The 21468-nt window shown below is 40.6% G+C and overlaps 1 protein-coding gene across 6 annotated transcripts in view; it reads left to right on the top strand.

Moving 5' to 3' along the window:
* nrxn2b (neurexin 2b) overlaps positions 1 to 21468 on the top strand; it is a 743906-nt gene that overhangs the window by 192016 nt on the left and 530422 nt on the right. For 5 of the 6 annotated variants that reach the window (XM_032544413.1, XM_032544414.1, XM_032544410.1 and 2 more), the window contains exon 4: positions 7432 to 7461. The exons of the other annotated variant lie outside the window; for it this stretch is intronic. In XM_032544413.1, the coding sequence (XP_032400304.1) occupies positions 7432 to 7461 (30 nt within the window). The remainder of the gene's footprint in view (positions 1 to 7431; positions 7462 to 21468) is intronic. 6 annotated transcript variants of the gene reach the window in all.

Raw genomic sequence — 21468 nt, 5'->3', positions numbered from 1 at the left:
TAAAGCCTGCGCGCTACAGCTGTAATGTTAGTACAGTCATGAAAGCAGCAAACAAACAAACGGTATCACGGAGATAGATTCTACCCAACCTAAAAAAAAACAAAAAACGGCATGTTTCTAACAGTTGCGTGACCAGAGACTCAACAAACCCGGGGAAATATTATAGATGTATTTGAAAGATTGAGATAGCTTAGAGCCCAAAAGGATGCCTAGTTGGTTAATTTCCTCCTGAACAGGTAAGCATTAGCTTCAGGTTAATTTATCACAGCTACTAGGGACGGGCAGGTTATGTCATTTGAGCATTTGTGTATTCACATTGAATTATATATCTATAGTACCTGAATTGTTTACATACTCGCAAAAACAATCCCGACGGGTCCTGGCTAACGCCGCAATGCTAACACTTCTAACTGCTAATGTTACTGGAGGACCAGGCAAGTGGGCCACGGCTGTTTACAACGTGCAGCGTGTTCAACGGCCCGTAGCCGGCAACTGAGTTATTTTAAGCAGGGCTGAAAATGTGGAAGACAGGACCGTGAGTTAGCAGTGTGATTAGCAATTGTTGACGTAATTGTAAGTCAATAAAGTGTGTATTTCAGTCAGGTGGGAAAGGATGTTGAGGTTGTGGAATTTTTATCGGTTCCTAAAGTAATTCTAAGCCGAGGAAATGTGTGTTAATTGGGAACACAGCTCCTCGTGAGCACAGGCTTTTATGACATATAGCCAGCATCTAACGTGAGCTACTCCGCTGTGCTGTGTAGTAATATATGTGTGACAAGCGTCTAGCAACATTGTTGTGGATGCTGCGTTCTCAGCCTGCCAACCATCGTGAACTTTGAGTCTGGGGAGGAAGGGGCGGGGGAGTCGACTCTTCAGTATTTTGACTTTGTACTGCAGTAACACTAGCTGTCAGTATTACATATTGCACCTTTAAAGTATAGAACATGCTTTTTTCTTTTTGAAATGGAGCAAACTTAATAATTTAAAGCACTGTAGGACATGGAAGTCTTTAACATCATCAACTCTCAGCTAGATTGTAGAGGTCTTCTTAGCCCCTTATCTCCCAATATCTCTTCCTTTGTCGCTCTTATTGAGTACATATCTACCATGAATTATTAAAGCACTTTAAATTCTGCCACAGTTTCTATATTACTTAAGCTGTGCAAAGACTTTATGCATTATGGATCAGCCTACTCAGATGGATATAATTCACATTCAATCAGAACCATTTTCCCCCACATCTTTTAAGCAGATGTTTTCACAAATTGCCCTGGTTTGTTTCTCCTCGAGGGCCATGCCTGCATTTTTTGGCAATGGAAGACATACAGCAATGATTACGCAGTGAAACTTCACTGTTCCCAGGCCTAGTAAAAGCCAGTGATTTGTGGATGTGTCAAATGTTTTGGATATTGTGGGATTTTATATCTTGTGCCAAGGGTGCACCCAGCAATAAGCTGCTCATAAAAAACATTTATTGTTTTTATTTTATACTTCATGACTTTTATACACTTCGACAGTCGGTCGGTAATCCTCGCTCCTCGTTTTTTTTTAACAGACTACCATTTTGGGATCTATTTGATCCCCTGCTGATTTTGTACATTTGCCCACTGACAAAGAAATGATCAGTCTATAAATTTAATGCTAGATTTATTTGAACAGTTAGAGACAAAATAACAAAAAAAAAATCCAGAACGCATGTCAAAAATGCTATGAATTGATTGCCTTTTAATGAGGGAAATATGTATTTGACCCCTCTGCAAAACATGACTTAGTACTTGGTGGCAAAACCCTTGTTGGCAATCACAGAGGTCAGACGTTTCTTATAGTTGGCCACCAGGTTTGCACACATCTCAGGAGGGATTTTGTCCCACTCTTCTTTGCAGATCTTCTCCAAGTCATTAAGGTTTCGAGGCTGACGTTTGTCAACTCGAACCTTCAGCTCCCTCCACTGACTCTCTATGGGATTAAGGTCTGGAGACTGGCTAGACCACTCCAGGACCTTAATGTGCTTCTTCTTGAGCCACTCCTTTGTTGCCTTGGCCGTGTGTTTTGGGTCATTGTCATGCTGGAATACCCATCCAAGACCCATTTTCAATGCCCTGGCTGAGGGAAGGAGGTTGTCACCCAAGATTTGACGATACATGGCCCCGTCCATTGTTCTTTTTGATGCAGTGAAGTTGTCCTGTCCCCTTAGCAGAAAAACACCCCCAAAGTATGTTTCCATCTCCATGTTTGACTGTGGGATGGTGTTGTTGGTGTCATTGGCAGCATTCCTTCACCTCCAAACAGCGAGTTGAGTCGATGCCAAAGAGCTCCGTTTTGGTCTCATCTGACCTCAACACTTTCACCCAGTTGTCCTCTGAATCATTTAGATGTTCATTGGCAAACGTCAGACGGCCATGTACAGTATATGTGCTTTCTTGCGCGGGGGGACCTTGCGGGCGCTGAAGGATTTCAAACCTTCACAGCGTAGTGTGTTACCAATTGTTTTCTTGTTGGCTGTGGTCCCTGCTGCCTTGAGATCATTGACAAGATCCTCCCGTGTAGTTCTGGGCTGATTCCTCAATGTGCTCATGATAATTGCAACTCCATGAGGTGAGATCTTGCATGGAGCCCCAGGCCAAGGGAGATTGACAGTTCTTTTTTGTTTCTTCCATTTGCGAATAATCACACCAACTGTTGTCACCTTCTCACGAAGTTGCTTGGCAATGGTCTTGTAGCCCATTCCAGATTTGTGCAGGTCTATTGTCTTGTCCCTGACATCCTTGGAGAGCTCTTTGGTCTTGGCCATGGTGGAGAGTTTGGAATATGATTGAATGATTGCTTCTGTGGACAGGTGTCTTTTATACAGGTAAAAATATGAGATTAGGAGCACTACCTTTAAGAGTGTGCTCCTAATCTCAGCTTTTTACCTGTATAAAAGACACCTGGGAGCCAGAAATCTTTCTGATTGAGAGGGAGTCAAACACTTATTTTCTTGTTGTTATTCTGTGTCTCACTGTTCAAATAAATCTACCATTAAAATTATAGACTGATCGTTTCTTTGTCAGTGGGTAAAAGTACAAAATCAGCAGGGGATCAACTACTTTTTTCCCTCACTGTAAAGAAGAGGGTTTTGTGTCAGTATGGCCTGTGCCTTCAGGAGACACGTGAAGTGGGTTGGAGGATGATGCTATTTAACATGCCATCCCAACACCACCGGGGGCTTGGGAAGCAAACACATTCTTCCTTCTGACTGAGTCTGTGTCCATCTGATGAACGAGGGAAAGTGAGAGGAAATGTGGAAGGGGTAAAAAGGGATAAAGACGATGTCTCCCATTTTGCTCTGTCCCCTCCAATTGTGTGTTGTGCTGCTGTCTTAAGACCCACCACATCTTTCAGTGCGAGTGTAGGATGATGTGAAGGAGTCTTATAAGCTCAGTACACGCTGTACCTTTTTTTTAAATGCTGGTTTTAAAACAAAGACATGCCAGAAACCACAGTATTAGCCATGCCATCATTTGTAGGTAGTGGGTATATTCATTTAGTCATAAACACGTATACGTCTGGTGTATCTATTGACTGATATACAGAAATAAACATGGTTGACATTTCCTGTCTTTGTCTTCATGTATTATCAGGCAGAACACTGGTGTTTGAGCCGCCAACAGTCGTTTGAATGAAATCAGTTGTTTGCAAAACTATAGTGGCCTGTGTTCAGACCTGTAAGCAGAGCAGAAGAAAGTGGCAGATGAGGAATAAGAGAGCAGCTGCAGCTTGCTGATGAAGGGCTGGATGTGGAGACGGGGAGCAAAGAAAAGTTGGATAAATGGGCTGAAAACAGAGGGGAAGAGGAGTTGGCTAGATCAGACGTAAGCATGTATCCTCCTAATGGCAGAATTATGACTCTGCTCCATCTGCCACTCAATCATAACCAACCAATCGGTGCCGGTTCCGTTAGGCACTCCCATCTGTACTCACCGCAAACTGAAGGATGTAATCAAATACTCAGATGTCAAGGAGACAGGGAGGTTTATAGTTTGTGCTTGGATTGTGTCACGTTTTCAGCATGTGTGGCAAGCGATGCTGCTTGTGGCTGTGGTAATTTGATGTGTGGCTCAATGTTGATGCAGACTGGAAGTTAGCAGAAATGAAGCTTTTCCTTATGTCTGTTGTGTTTTATTGTGATGAGTTACAGTGATCAGTAATTTCGAGACATGCTGCCTGTTCTCTCTCTCAAACCGCTTGCTAGTGAAAACCGTCACGTCCTGAGCCGGAATTTGGCATGGTAGGAGTCTGGCATCCTGTGCTTCTGCCAAGACAACAAAGTGTGTGTGTGTGTGTGTGTGTGTGTGTGTGTGTGTGTGTGTGTGTGTGTGTGTGTGTGGTGTGTGTGTGTGTGTGTGTGTGTGGGGTGTGTGTGTGTCTGTGTGTGTGTTGTGTGTGGTGTGTCTGTTCTGTGTGTGCTGTGTGTGTGTCTGTGTGTGTGTGTCTGTGTGTCTGTGTGTGTGTCGTGTGTGTGTCTGTGGTGTGTGTCTGGTGTGTGTCTGTGTGTGTGTCTGTGTGTGTGTCTGTTGTCTGTGTGTCTTGTGTCTGTGTGTCTGTGCTGTGTCTGTGTGTGTGTCTGTGTGTCCTGTGTCTGTGTGTCTGTGTCTGTGTGTCTGTGTCTGTGTTGGGGAAATAAAAGTTTTGCATCACGACTTTCCAATTTCCTGATACAATACCTTGGAATTAATTTCTTCTTGTGATTGATTTTTGGTTGCACACCTGTCTGTACATTTCTGGTTAGCACTGGCTGTAAAAGAAGCCATTTGATAACTTGCTGCCTTTGCTCCGTCATATCCTCTTTGCGTCTTTTCTTACCTTCTCTTCTTAACCTTTTCTTGTCTTTCTCTGCCATAAAATCATGATGTTGCCTGTACTGGAAGAGGCCGGGATGGGGGGTTGGGGGTTTTGTTATTTGAATGATTTGGTATGCAGCGACAGCACCGTTCTGTTGCATTGCAGGAGCCCTCGCCTTATCTCCTTAATGGATTATGAGCAAAGGAACAAGAACAGAGGGAGGCAGAGTGAGAATGATTGGACTCCCTGCAAAGGGCCTGCAGGAAACGGACTGCAGCCAGATAAATAAAACACTCTGCCTGTACATTTCCTCTGCCCCTGAATCACAGCTGTTGTTAAGAAAGAAGACAATAGCAACAGCTTGTAGTCAAGAGTCATTTGAGCTTCTCTTGTTGTTGCATTCTGATTTACCTGCTCGCTGGTGGCGGCGTAGACACGTTTTGTGCATTACCGCTGTCGCTAGCCCACAGTTTTTTCAATTTGTTCTCTGAGACATTAGGAACTATGGTTTTTTTCTTGCAGCAACTGGTTTAGCTAACTTTAGCTGTCCAGTACCTCAGTTAGCCTGTCCATGGTGTCTCGTTTCACAGACCGAACAGAGAAAATCCCTGATACGTGTGCTGTGCTCAGAAGTTGAAGTTTTGGTGTTGATTAGTGCGGCTTTAAAGGCTGTCTTTTCTGTTTGTAGCTGCAAGACTTCTGAAATCAGCTGCATGAAACCGTAGGTGCAAAATACCTACATTTCTTTGGAAAAGGTCATGCTACAGTATGTACATCAATACAGTACCAGAATATGAATTTCAAGCATCAAGGACACAATTCTAGATATGCCTAATATGTTTTATAGCTAATTCTTGTGCTGAATATTCTTAAAGTCCAGCCATCAGAGATGTAAATCTCGTTTTACCTTTTTCTTTTAGGTAGATTATTCTGTATATTCCAAATGGAAGGAAAGCACTCCAAGGCTGCACCACTGCACTTCCTGGATGATAAGGTTTTATTTGATTGAGCTGTTTGCTGGTAGTGTCAAGAGTCTTATGTTTGAAACGGTATTGATCAAAGAAAAGAGAGGTTGGCTGGAAACGATTTGACCTTTCGGGACTTCTTGTCCAACAGACATAATGCTGTTGATATTCTGTGTTGCCTGGGGATAAATCCAATTTGCTTTAGCCATTCGGGTTATTTGGGAATAAACCTTGCTTGAGGCCATAGTTAAGACTTTCATTTTTGTTCTAGTTCTTTTTCTCTGGTTTAAGGTTCCCTTCCAAGAATTCTATCCTCAAGGCATGCTAGTGTATCTTCACAGTGCATGATGCGTGCATGTTATGGTGTTCAAGCAGATATCTAGCTATTATTTTCCCTCCTGTCAGGTATTTTCCCCATGATGATCCCCTGTGCCTTCCCCAAAAAGGCACTGTATGGAGTTCTTGTTGTGTTTTTAACATTTTTACTCCAATTAGTTTAAGGTATGACCTTTTGATATGTGGGAATTGTTTGGCCTCTTGCTTCTTATAATGGCAGTTTTCAAAGTGTTGCTATTTCTGTGGGGAAGATTATGCTGCGACTGGATTGGCTACAGTTGTATTTGTAAGAGGGACCAAGTGTGTGCACATTTACAGAAAAATACGTCACTGTAGGGCACGGCGTGCAGACCTCTTATGTGTCCTACCGTTGTTTAGCTGGAATCTGGAGGTATCTTAGTGATGACAGTTCCTTTTGAGAAACAAGACCTTACTATTTTTTCCAAAGATGTCCCAAAATGTCATAATATTGTGAATGATTTTGTGTGTATGGATTGTCATAGACTGTAATATGTTTGCTTGGTACTGTGGCCTGATTCAGAAGTTGCTTAATGTTACCTATTGTCCACTGACAAGAGCTGGAGCTCATTGTGGAATCTTTCTTTTAAATCTATTGATCTGCAGTTTTGGCAAGATGTGTGCACCTTAGCCTTACCCTACAGTGAGCTAAATAAATATGTTGGGCAGGTGTTAGGATGCTCACATATGTGTTGGAATAATCTTTGGCTTTGGGTTGTTGTTGTTGTTGTTGTTGTTGTTGTTGTTTTTTACAGACAACACAAACAGTTTTACGCTTTAGCGTTTTTCCATGTTGATCTCTGACCCTCTCTGTGTGAGACCTTGCATAGCTCTGATTCTTTTTTATGACTTGTGTACAGTAGGCAATGAGGAATCCAGTCAAGCCTTTTTCTGCCAAACAGTTTTGTGTGTTCCATAAGTACTCCAGAGGAAAAAAAAAGCATTTGTGAGAGCAATAGCCTTCGGGGGTTGCACCAAATGAAAATGCTTTTTTTTTCTAAACCCCCCACACCTCACTCAAGAAGTGTTTGCTTGTTTTCTGTTACTATTTTCTCTCTCTTTCTCTCTCTCTCTCTCTCTCTCTCTCTCTCTCTCTTTCTCTCGTTCTCTCTCTCTCTTTCTTTCTTGTTTTTTTACCTTTTGATTTGAACTCTGACATCCAAGTCTGCCCCAGGATGTCTGTCACAAACTGCAGTCCAACGTTGTGACAATGCTTTTTTTCTTCCCGTGCCTTTTATGACCTTCTTTTCTTCCTCTTTCTGTTCTTTTTTTCTGTTTTTTCCCTTTCAAGGTCTGGCGCACCTGACGTTAAACGACCAAGGTATGGGTTCATTCCTTTTATTTTGGTTCTGTTTTTTATTTTATTTTTGAAGAGGAATTGACTCAGCCTCTTTCCCCAACCCCTCGAAACTGCCGCTTTCCCTCACAATTTCCTCCTCTGCTTTTTACCTTCTCTTGGTGCCATGCCCTCCCATTTCTTACCAAATCCTCTCTTTGCAACATTCTCCCCTGTTGCTGCCCCCTTCTTTCTCACCTTCCACATCTCATTTTTTCTGGTTGTGCCTCTTTCTTCTCCTCCCTCTACCTTCCGCCATGTCTTTGTGCTTTTCTGTGACCTCCACCAATGTGTGTCCCACCCCTTGTCCTGTCCTATGGCTCACGTCGTGGACCTTCACCTCTGACCACCTTTGACCCCGACGACCTCCCCCCGGGGCTGAAGGTAACACTTTTCTGCTATCCCTTCTGCTTGGGTTTAAACAGAAAGTAAATAAACAACAACTGCTGATTCTACTGGAAATGTGTTTGTTGGTCAAAGTTCCAAAAGCAAAATGTGTCCACACTTCCATTCACTTAACACTTCAAGGTGATAGTGTTGTCGAATGTGCAGAGTTTCTCTTCACCACTCTGCTGACATTCCCATTGTTTGGCATTCTTATTCAAAGGGCTACTGTTCAAGTTCTGATATAACCTCACATTATAGATGTATGACCTTTTATGAGAAAATGTGTCTGCAATTGTTTTGATGTAGCTATGAACCCTGGATGGTATTTTTGATGCTATGTTGTGTACATCTTGCACCACAGCTGTTTGATCTCTGCCACTACACACCTCTCTCTATCCTCCAGACTTTATTCTCCTCATCTTCTTGCCTTTGTGCATTTGACATATTTTTCAAAGATTGTATGTCAACCATGAGCAACAGACTTTTATTGTGAAATGTTGATGTCATTTTGTGAACTCTTGCAGCCAAAATGCGTCTAAAACTACACAAGCCCTAACAGTTATGCTTTCCTTCTCTGCCTCTGGCCTCCCTGTAAGGACTGTCCATTGAAAAAAAAGTGTGAAAGCAAAGTTCACCAAACAAGTGCAGTAGCCAGTGAACATTCTGTGATTCGTGCCAACTTGAGCCGCCACTCATTTCCTCGGACTTAGTGCTTCACTCCGTTTTACTGATTAATCTTTAGTTGTTTGCCCATCATTTCGAGATACTGAACAATTAAAGGAAAAGCTTAGGTTATACTGGCAAGTTCAGAAAGGGACTCACCTTGGTTAAAAAAAAGCCACTCTGACTTTAAGTGAACCCTGTCGAAGCATGCGCCACCTTACAAAACAACTGCCTCTTTTTGTTCATTTGTTGGATTTTAGCTTCACATAAAGTAGAGGGAAACATTATATTATTATATCAGTGCTCTTTATACTCTAGTTAATTATTACTGTTAGACAGTAATAAATGAAATGAAATGACCACAGCAGCAGAATCAAAGTCAACTTTGTGTCGATCATTAGACTTCAAACCTACGTGTTAAATGATGATGCAGTAAGAATACTGTTTCTTTTCTTTTTTTAAAGATTTTTTTGGGCGCTTATTTCTGACAGGACAGCTTACGCCAGGTAGACGCGAAGATAATCGATGCAGTGCACGAGCCAGCGCTGCCGCTTTGCCCTGATTACGGCCGGTGTCATCCATCCATCATCTTATCCTAGCGTACGGGTCGCGGGGGCAGCAGCTCCAGTAGGGGACCCCAAACTTCCCTTTCCCGAGCCACATCAACTAGCTCGACTGGGGGATCCCGAGGCGTTCCAGGCCAGGTTGAGATATAATCTCTACACCTAGTCCTGGGTCTTCCCGAGGTCTCCTCCCAGTTGGACGTGCGGACACACTCCCTAGGGAGGCGCCCAGGAGGCTCCTTACCAGATGCCCGAACCACCTCAACTGGCTCCTTTTGACGCGAAGGAGCAGCGGCTCTACTCCGAGCTCCTCTCGGATGACTGAGCTTCTCACCCTATCTCTAAGGGAGACGCCAGACCACCCTCCTGAGGAAACCCATTTCGCTTGTACCCTTGATCTCGTTCTTCGGTCATGACCCAGCCTTCAGACCTAGGTGAGGGTAGGAACGAAATTGCCCGGTAGATCGAGAGCTTTGCCTTCTGGCTCAGCCTCTTTCGTACAAACGGTGCGATAAACAGAATATAATACCGCACCAGCTGCTCCGATTCTCCGACCAATCTCAGCTCATGGTCCCCTCACTCGCGAACAAGACCCCAAGGTACTTAAACTCCTTCACTTGAGGTAAGGACTCCATCCCTACCCGGAGAGAGCACTCCATCGGTTTCCTGCTGAGAACCATGGCCTCAGATTAGAGGGCTGATCCTATCCGCCGCTTCACACTCGGCTGCGAACCGGGTCAGAACCAAACCATATTTAATTTTTGCTTAAAATTAAATAAAAATGTTTCATGGATGTTAGTTCTAACCCCGCAGGTAACATGTTGCCTGATAGACACAGTAGCTAGTACTCAGTACCCATAGCAGGTACTTCAATTTGCAAGGTTCATAATGCACAAGTTCATAAATGAATATTATCATAAACTATGCATAACTTAAAGTTGTCTTCATTCTTTGGACAATAGTACCTACCACCAATATAACTATTCTTACACATTCACACAAAATACTTGCTTTCCTTAAATATAATATATATTCAAAATACCAGTGGGAGTGTTTCAGACTTAAATACAAACATGGGGTTTTATGCTAACCATTAATCGTAGTTTACACCAAACCGTAAATACCATGTCACAGGCCACACAAAAGTGTGGCCTTACATTTAATAACCACATATGGTATTTGCCAATTAATTGATCAGTCAATCAACAAACAAATTAATCTTTAGCCATCTGGATAACTTAAGTCATGTTTTAATTGACAAAACATGTAATGTTTCCAGCGTCTCAAATGTGTCTAACGACGTGTCAATCACTGCTCATTCTCCCTTGTAGGAGAAGGGGCTTAGGAGACTGTTTGGGCTTTAGCAGAAAGGGGGGGGAGGGACTGAGAAGTTGTCAATGTTCAAATTATTTGGCAAAATCCTGGATCTTCACAATCCTACGTACAGCACCTTTCATTATTTTTCTATTTATAGAACAAAATATTTGTCAAAAATATAACAGTCAGATTAAGTGGTGCAACCCACTTAATCTCACATGTGTTAAATTAGGATGCTTTGCCCTTCCTGGTACCCTGAGGTACGTTTGTTTCCCAGTGATTCATGCTACAGTATAAAAAATTGACAGTACCCTTTGCCTTTTACCATTCACTTTCCTGATTGTACTTCATCATAATACTTAATATACTCACCCCAGCAGAAAACTTGTGCAAAATGCTTCCCCATATTTGCCCAGTACCCACTTTTTAACTTTATTTTTGAATATTTTGGCCAGTTCGTTTCTCCTGTATGGCTCAACACAGAGGCAGAATATATTTCTCTGTCCCCAGCAGACATTGTTTGCTGCCACCAGCAGATGAATCAGGACTGTAATCCCATCATCTCTATGCATCCTTTGCCTCTATATAGCATCTTCCACAACCTGCTGCCATTTAACTCTGATCCCTGTCTGTAGTCCATCCCCAACTACACGGACTGTTTACTCCAGCCACTCTCTTGTAGGACACACCAAGATAATAGAACATATCAGAAGAATGAGAAATCTGACATTAGAGCATCAATCTCCCATCTCCCCTGAGACACGCCCTGATCTCAACATCAGAGGTTGGGGCTCTGATGCACCATGTCCAGGGCATAGCTCTGCATTTCCTGGCCCCCTCAGGCAGCAGGATCCAAACTTGAAACGTGGCTGGAACTGCAGATTCCGTAACTTTTTCAAAAGACCAAGAAAGAGGGATGGGATTGTGGAAGATAAGGTGTAGAAAAAAATTGTAGAGAATAAAACAGAATCTATGACACGCACAGCTTTGCTGCTTTTATGTGTATGTCACTGACTGCAACCCATTTCCCTCTCTCTTGTGTGTTACTTTCTCAGTTGTGTAGTAAAAAACAATCTCTAAATAGGCCACGGGCATTCAATAGAAGTCTAATGCATAATTCTGTTAGGAGATAACATAAATCAACTACTATACAAATAACAATATGTATTTATTGTGTTTTTCTCAACAGGGCTAACCCATGCTAGTTAAGTAAATGCTACAAAAAATGTCACTGGGTAAATAACCTGGGGGAAGGATGTCATATTATCTGAGTTCAAAGTAAAGTAGCTGATTATGCTAGTTTCATCAAACAGTGCCTTGCAAGCCGTTTATATTGATTACCCTGTAGCCAGAATTAATACAGTGTTTGTTCCCAATGGACAGAGCAAAGACATCTAAAAAGAGAAAAATCAATAAACCTATTTGGTAAAGGCAAGAATGTGTGACATGTTAGCGAATTAGATGATTTTCACTGCAGGATTTAGTCACCTCTCAGCTTCCCAGACATAAACTTTCTGAGAAAACCTGTGTTTGTGTGTGTGCACATGCACATCAGGATAGCCATGTTTCTAAAAATAAAAGGTGCATTGGTCAATGTAAACAATCAGAGGTGGGTGACTCAGCCATCACATAACCAGGCCAAGGAATCAATGTCAGTTTCTTCTCAAACCCAAGGCTGTCCTTCACAGCTTTAGGAAGGACAAACCACAGGCTTAAATCACTGCTGATCTCTATCTGTCTGTCTGTAAGACTGCTGCCAACGCCGCACATTGGGCCGTTAGTGATTAGGGCGGCCTTAAGGGTGGCCCTGGCAGTATGGCCTATGATGTATATGTATAATTTTAGCATTTACGGTTATGATATATATCACGCTGTATATGTACTTATTCGTTTTTCTTAAAATTTCAATATAAATGTCTCTAACAGTAAAACACTGGTCAGGCAACTGCATGGCAGCTGTAACTGTACTCTTCACTGTATTGCTAGGACATATTTCACAAAGTTCAAAATAGGGCTCAACCTGAATATTCAGCTATTCTGAAATCTGTTTGTAGGGATTTTTTTCTTTCAGTTCTTCAATACTATGGTGCCCCAGTGGTGACATGGAGTGGAGAAAAACATGTACTGGGGACAAACACTTTTTGCGAGATCTTGTCTTTGTTTGGCGAGATATTAAGTTTTCATTTGTGAAATCTCGAGTTTCAAAAGAATTTTGCTCCGTGCAGGACTGTTGAATAACAGAATCTGTAAAAAAATCTTAATTAAACCAAAGGCATGTGTTGTCTTAACTGCGTTTTGCTCTCATTTACTGTTTAGTTTCTCACTCACTCACTCACTCTCTCACACACACACACACACACACACACACACACACACACACACACACACACACACACACACACACACACACACACACACACCTACCACTGTGATGTGTGTAGAGGTCTACGCGGTAATACTGTAGCATCACAGTGAACAGCCATGTAAGCGCTGGAGCAGCTTCGGCTGGCCGATACCTTTCTGACTCAAAATGTACTTTACTTTTTAAAGTTTAAGACATGGACTGCCAAGCCATCCAAAAACAAAAATTACATTATGTTCCAAAGTTGGCTCCATCTAATTTCATAAAATCCATTGAAATTCCATTAAATCTGTTTTTATCTTTTCTATGATAAATCTAAATATAATATCTAAACAGCCTACAATATGAAATGATTAGGACAGATTGAAATAGGACCTGAAGGGGTGTATGTACGTTACTTATAAACACACAGGGTTTTAGCCCTTAGGGCCTGTCAAACAGCATAAGAATAGCAAAATCAGGCTTGAATAGAAATGGTCACATTTTAAATAACTTCCTCATTGCATCATGGGAAAGTAACCTAATGGTAGGGTAATTATAACAGATATACACAGTATATATTAATAATATATTTTTATTTTGTCTTTCCAGTCCTTTAACGATAAACAGTATCTCTCATGAATTAAAGTTATGGAATTATCAACCGTCTTATTTGTTGTCCAATGTATACTGTATTGTAAGCTAATATAATGTAGATGTTGCCGTCACCCTTCAGTGCCCTGCTATGCCATGAACTACTATAACTACTATTTCTAGTCACCGTTCCATTGTTTTTTATTGTGACTGTTATTGCCACTGTTCATCACACCCCCAACCGGCCCGTCAGACTCCGCCTACCGAGAGTCTGGGTTTGTCCGAAGTTTCTTCCTAAAAGCGAGTTTTTGTCGCACTAAATGCTGGCTCTAGGGGGAATTACTAGAATTTTGCGGTCCTTGTAAATTATGGAGTGTGGTTTGGTTCTACTTTATCTGTAAAGTGTCTTGAGATAACTCGTTATAAATTGATACTATAAATAAAATTGAATTGAATTATTTTTTCTTGCCACAGAAGTCTCTAAGGTGTTCTTGTGCTGCTCTAAACAACAACCCTGAAGGGGTTTCTGCTTTAACAAACTAATTAAGGGGGCCTTAAATAATTAAAACTCCTGTTTTCAATAATAGAAAACAAATATGCAAGTTAATGGTTCTGAATTGGCACATTTCCAGCCTCTTGGCTTTGGGATTGCAGAGACTTTTGCACACGGACCATTTGGTTTCTATGTGAATGAATTTCCCCGCCATTACCACCACCTCTTTTGGAGAGGCCAGCATGATGCATATTGGAAATCAAATCAACCAAGCACTGGGAGATTGTCTCTTGGCAGGTTTAATGTAGATCTCCTTGGAGATACTTTGGGGGAAAATGAAGGGAATGTCCAGCCTGATCTATATCTAACCTCAAATGTAATAGACTAGGTCCAGGTCAAGATAGCATCTCTGTCTGAGGGCAGTTTATAGAGTCTGTCTGCAGCTGTGTTTGGTCAAAGCTATTTAAACGCACTGAGAAATCCAGTGAAGCTCAAGTGGGCAACCAAGAAAACATTTTACATACTATGTATTCTTTAATGTAACATTTATGTAGCATTTTACTAATATATTGAACAATACATGCCTTTAATGAAAAAGTGGAGGTCTGCATTTTAATGTTCTCATTTTATAGGATGAATATAAAACAGTTTAATTAGGTTAACAAATTATTACTACATGTCTGTCTTTTCTAAGCACTTCAGCTCAATTGATTTGTGAAATTTGAATCAAGTTGCCACATGTGTGCATGACTTTACTATTGTATTAACAACTTTTATCAGGGGATATTTGGGCTTCATATTCCTAATGCAATTTAAGATGCTCTTCTAAATTGTGTAGGGAAACAAAGTATTGAATAATAATAAATACATAAATTCTTAAATTGCTTATTTTTAGTACAAAATTGTGGTTGAAGATGCTTAAAACCAAAAACAATATCTCTGTTGCCGATAGCCCTGCGGATGCAGTGTTTTGCATATTAATTTGAATCGTTGGCTCTCGTCCTATACGTAAAAATATATCCAAAATAAGTCCGACCCTCCTAGGGTCTCCATTTATAAAACTATGCGTAGGATCCTTACTAAAAGTATACGTACGCCCAAAAGCCAAATACGTAAAAAAAAAAATTAGATTTATTAAACCATGCGCACGTCTATAAGCAATGTTCTCTATAAATCACAGATTACTTTCAAGTGTGCGTACGTGAATCAGTCTCTTATTCCACCCTGTACACGCCTATTTTTAACCATAAATAGTCAATGCAAAGCACCTTGTGAATGCTGATAAGGATGTTAATGACCCTGCATGCCGAATCATGCCGACTGGCGGAGAAAAATCAATAAACCTCTCAGACGCTCGGGAATTGCTGCAAATCAAATTATAATTTTGGCCTGTTATTGCGCAGCGTAGGTAAACCTGATTACACAGGCATTACAACACTTGGGGACAGCTTCAATATATACTACACCTACAGATGTATGATAAGATTTAACCTGAATTATATTATATCTAGAGGTGGCAAAATTAGTCACTTCCTGCACTCAAGTAGAAGTACAGATACTTGTGTTAAAAAATACTGGTGAAAGTAGAAGTACTGATTTTACTACTTTACTCAAGTAAAAGTAACAAAGTACAGGCTTGGAAATTTACTTAAGGTATAGAAGTAGAGGTAGCCTTTCCTCCAGGTTAATAAGATTCTGATTGAGTAGCAACACATGAATTCAGTTGTGATTCTGTGAGAATTCACAGATCCAGTTTCTCTTTTGTAATCTACATTTATGTGTGTGTTTGTTCAATTATAAAATAAAGTATAAAATATGAATTACTTAACAGATATTAATTTAGAAGTTCTCCATGCTTTTAGAGTGACGCAGCACATTTGCCAGGAGTCATTCTTGATGCCTACCATCTCAAACATCTCTCTCAGATAAGGCCGAGGATGATTGGGAATATCTTGCTGCTTGTCTGCCGAATCGCTGGGATCTCCGTTTTCTTCATTTTCAAACATGTTGCTGTCCATACTACTATGTGCTAATGTTACCGCCATCAATCCACAATGATTTGCAGCAAATAAATGCCGCCGAATCTGTTGAGTCATCTTGTAGTGGTGCGTCAAGTGCAACATATATTCCCATCCAATTAGATTGAATTCGGTATTAATGACGCAAACTATAATAACGGTAACTCCAGTGAAATTCTTTGAAACTTGTTAGTGAGGACCAAATTAGGACTGTATTCAAAGCTGATTTTGGTTTCCAACTTCACCCCAGGTGTGTCTGTTAAGACACGGAGGAGACAACTTCTCTCTTTTGATACTTTATTACAATCGAGCAACAGTACAAACATGGGCGTGGGTAGCTTTGGTATGGCTGTGTGTTTGTGTGTAGTTCTGCAAAGAAATGAATCAAATTGTAAAGGCTACCATACACAATGCATAAGAATCCTATATATATGCTAGAAAATAATGACAATAAAACCACTAATAATTACATTAACTTAATGCAAATACAAACGTGAGCAAGGGTGTTCAACAATCGCCATTATATTGCCTCAGTACCCAGGTGCAACCTAGCTAACAGGTGAAGAACACAAACAACACAATTACTGGCTAACTTACTTTAAATTTGCAAGAACTATACACCAATAGAGCAACAGGCTTAAATGAACTGACTAAAGCTAAAATTAGCTCGTCGGCTCAGAATGGGCAAGTTTAAAGTCTGGCCAGAGATGTGGACAAATTGGCAGACAAAGCTGAGGGCAATGGTGCTGATGTCAGCACGACAAACCGCTTGGCGTGCGAGTCCGTTATGCTATTTTGAATGCTAATGAAACGGCAGAGGTGGAGGACCCACATGCATCATGTGCAAAATCCATAAAGATGTTCTATTATATGGCTGTGAAGTTGGCATTCAATTTTATCCTAGGTGGTATTAAAAAGTCTCAAATTTAACTTTGACAATCCTGGGGTTACCCTGTTCTTACAGCACATTTAGGGGAAAAAGGGAGACAAAGCATCATTAGAAATGTTTGGTTTTTAATTAATGCAATCACCAAACTAATAACTGTGCTTAAAAATGAATAGTACATAATCCAGACAAAAACTGGAAGAATAAAGACATGCAAATGTATTAATCCCTGAGGGAGTTTAAAAAAAAAATTGAATTCTGTTGTTATACACATGATTCACACTAGCCTAAAATACACAGGACCTATACACGCAATAACTGAAGAGATGTCCGCCCGTGGACAGGTGCCTAGAGATGTTGGGGATTCTGTGCCTTGCTTAAGAACACCTCGGTAATACCCAGGAGGTGAAGTCGCACCTCTCCTGCTCAATTTGGATAATAAATAACTCCAAAGAGATCATCGTGCATTAAGGTAAAATTAAAGCTCACATGCTCTTATTCAGCAACATTTTGCTTCCCAGTCAAAATGCCACGTCTGTGTTGATTATTATTCATTATCACGCTCTCCCAATTAAAGTTCTTTCAGACAGCGAGTGGTTACCACAGCATCTCCCACCTGGATATGTTGGTTTTCTGTAATTTGAATGCCAGAGGGGACAGGGAACAAGTCCACCTTGGTGACTACCAACTAAGGCTGCGCTGCAGCATGATTTGATCTGAAGTAGTAGTTAGTGATAATTTAATCTGACTAATATTACAGCAAGTAAACATATATTTCAACTTAGTCTTCTTTTTTAAAGTCCACAATTACTTACTTAAAACTTATGCTATTCGTAATAGTAGATACAGTATTAGATTATACAAACAATTAGGGCTGTCAGTTAAAAGTGTTATGAACGGCGCAAACCCATTTTAACGGTGTCAATTTTAACGTTCTTTTTGGCCTAGCAAACTTTGTAGTTTTTTTTCCCTATTTTTTTACTGCTGTTGCAACAACTAGTAACGTTAGAAATTCTAAAATACCACACAGGATCTAGCTAGACCGGAATCAAAACAACAAGCACGCCGCACACACTTGTTTGGGCTTGCGAGCCGGCCAAAGAGTAGGATTGTTACGTTTTGAGTGGATGGCGAGCGCGAGACGCCAAAATGGATGCCAATAGGTTTCTGACTGGAATTGCAGCACGTCCAGTCTGAAATACCACTTGATGGCCAAGCACACAGCTGATGCGAATTCTCTGCCCCTTCGTCAAAGTATTTTTTTCACCCTTTTATTGATGGACAGTGCTACATTGTGTGAGAGATTATTTGCTCCAAGTGAGAATGTTACATGTGAAACTGAACACTACAGTAGCCTACATGCCAATGTTGTTTTCAATAAAAAAAACATTTGCACAAACACGTTATTGTTGGAATAAGATAAGAGCATTAAAATGAGAAAAAATGAGACAAAAAGAAATCGAGGGACATTTAGAATAGATAAAAATGTGTGATTAATTGCGATTAATTATGAGTTAACTGACATTAATGCAATTAATCGCTATTAAATGTTTTAATCGTTTGACAGCACTATTAACAATACATTATTGCTTTATTTTCTTATTTAAGCCTGTATTTATGCAGGCAAACCAATATCAGTTTTGCCAAACCTCGTTTGATTCTAAACAAGGTATAAAGTGCTGCAAAATTCATTAACGCAACATGTTAAAAATGTCATCCTCATTGTACATCCAAAGCGATGATCATTTAGAATTTTTTAGTGACCATTTGACCCTGTTCATCAACCTAGGCATGTTGGCCTGCAAGGTTACTGCAGAGACATTAGGCCAGGATGACAGAAGTCCTCACACAGGCAGGAATTTCTCCTGACACAGCAGCGGGCGGAAATGGATGGAGCTCTACAGCAGCCTGAATCTGCTGTTCACAGTCCCCACAGCCATATAGAGAAAAGCCTGGGATTAGTAGATATGGGGCTATGGGGCCACTATGGCTTCAGCATATCACTGTGACTGTACAGAACTTAACTGAAACAGTAATACTAACTTTCCTGCTCTATGAAGCAAATTTGAAAGATGCCGATATAAAATACATATGTATAGTATTATAAGATGGTAATGCCCTTAAAACCATACAAAGACATGTACACAAGTTACTTAAGGATAACAGTAGGACATTATAAATAGTCTGTTTAACTCTATCCACTAAATAATATCAGAAATATCAGAATCCAAAGTTGAGGTCAACGATGTATGAGTCAGTCCCTGTTAATGGCGTAATCACAATCATGAGGCTAATGCTGATTGACAGGGCTGGAATGAGGCTACTCTGTGTGACCTTCACTGGGTTCCTTGGGTAAAGCAAATGACAGAGTTTGAGGTGTGCAACAGCCCCAGTCCCTCTGCCCCTCTCTCTAAGATTGATCGGAGGCCTGTATTGTGTTTCCCAATCAGGTCACGCCTCATTATTGGCAGCCTCACTTAGAGAAACTGACAGGGCACAGCATACACACAGCAGCCTCCTGCTTTACTAGGGAATGTACACCGCTATGCACACATATGCACCCAAGCAATATATTCCATTTCTATAGGTGTTCTCTTAGACTTTTAGACGACAATATACCTGTGTGGTAGGTTGCTGTCTAACCACTAACAGCACTCCATCCTTAGTACAATTATAGTACAATGTGTTTTAGGGTGGGTCTCAAGGGTTATTACATCATTACACAAAACTGTGTAAAAATATTTTTCAGCTTCTTTACACACTGTAGTCAAGCCTCTAAAATAAACTCACACCTAGCCCTGTCTGTGTGCAACATAGTGTTTGTCCTGCAATTCTGTACAATGTGTACCTTTAAGCCGCCTACACATGATCAGCTATTTCAACTTTGACATGGTTGCCACTGAAATTATCATGGTGGTGAAATCACTACCAGCATTATCACATTTCTTAATAATTTATTTTGTTTAATTCTTTGGCTGGTGAAAGTTCATATGTTGTGTGATATGAAATATAATACATACAATAATCATTGTTTAGTTATTCTAATCGACTGTCTTCTATCCTATAATCCAGACACTATGGAGAAGAAACACTTAATTGCTCGCTTGGACAGTCCATTAAATAGGCCATATGGGGGTTTCTTTTTCTTGTCCGATTATCAAGGATTTCTACAGGTAATGTTTAATATAATACATGGTAGGGAAGGCAGAGACATATTTCCGTTCTCAGCTGAGGTGGACATAATAACTTTACCGCTGCAGTGTTTTACCAATCAACTTTAGCCTAGCAGCTAGCAGAGTTTCCTTCTGCTTATAGCTTAATCCTGACACAACAGGATTGTTGAATTTCAGCCTGCATGCACGTTTTGTAGCCTAAAACAGAGCAGCTCATATTGGTAGATAGAGCAACAAGTTAGCAGACTGCCGAGTTGCCCTCTCTGCTCAGCTGCTAGACCGCTGTGCTGTGAAGCGTCTGCCCTCTGCATTGTCAGCAAACTTTATTATTTATTTTTTTAACTTTTTTGAGAATAGAGCTTTCTGAACTGGCTGTGTAATAGATCAATGGAGAGGAAAGAATGCAGCATGGCCATAAATGACAACAAAACACAGTAATGTTTATCCATGGGCAACTCCGTTTCTCCGTTTCTTTCTTAGGTGGGAAGTAACTATTAAAATGGCCTACCATCTCTATACATTTGGTTAAAATTAGGTTAGCTCATTCTGTTAGGTGGGAAGTAACTATCAAAATGGCCTACCTGCTCTATAAATGTGGTTAAAAGTAGGGTAGTTAATTCCGATAGGTGGGAAATATCTATTATAATGCCCTACCTCTATAAATGTGTTTAAAAGTAAGGTGACTCATAATGTCAGGTTGGATGTATCTATCAGAATGGCCTATGTCCGCTATAAATGTGGTTAAAAGTAGGGTAGCTCATTATGTCAAGTTAGAATTATCTATCAGAATGGCCTACATCTTCTATAAATGTGTTTAAAAGTTGTTTAGCTCATTCTGTCAGGTGAGAAGTAACCATCAGAATGAACTACCTCTATAAATGTAGTTAAAAGTGGCTTAGCTCTTGGCCAGGATGGCTTGGTTGGTAGAGCGGGTGCACATGTGTAGGGGTTTGCTCCTCGACGCAGCGGCCGTGGGTTTGACTCCGACCTGTGGCTCTTTGCTGCATGTCGTTCCCCCTCTCCCCTTTCATGTCTTCATCTCTCCTGTGAAAGTAAATACCTAAAAATGCCCCCCAAAAATCTAAAAAACAAACAAAAGTAGGGTAGCTCATTCTGGCAAATGGGAAATATAAATCAGATTGGGCTACTTACCGGTACGCTATAAATATGGCTAGGAGTAGGCTAACGCATTCTGCCAGGTGGGATATATCAATCAGAATGGCCTAACCCCCCTATACATGTGGTTAAAAATTGGGTAGCTCACTCTGTCAGGTTGGAAATATCTATCACAGTCCCTGACAAAAGTCTTGTTGCTTATCTATTTTGTAGAAACACCTACTATTAACCTGACTTTTAATTAATCTATTGGTGTAAGAAATAGCTCATATGAAAAGCTAAAACCCTCCCAAATGATGTTCAATGCACTGAAATAAATTAGTTTCACTAAAAAAAGATTTATTATTTAAACAAGACAGGTCAAATTTTCGCAAGACAAAAGTTTTGTCGCCTATACATAAATTGAACAAAGTTACTACAAATACTAAAATATGTCAACAA

Source organism: Etheostoma spectabile, chromosome 19, assembly GCF_008692095.1.
Source record: "Etheostoma spectabile isolate EspeVRDwgs_2016 chromosome 19, UIUC_Espe_1.0, whole genome shotgun sequence".
In the NCBI taxonomy this organism is placed as follows: domain Eukaryota; kingdom Metazoa; phylum Chordata; class Actinopteri; order Perciformes; family Percidae; genus Etheostoma; species Etheostoma spectabile.
The sequence above is the reverse complement of the archived record's forward strand: the minus strand, read 5'-3'. Positions and strand labels throughout refer to the sequence as shown.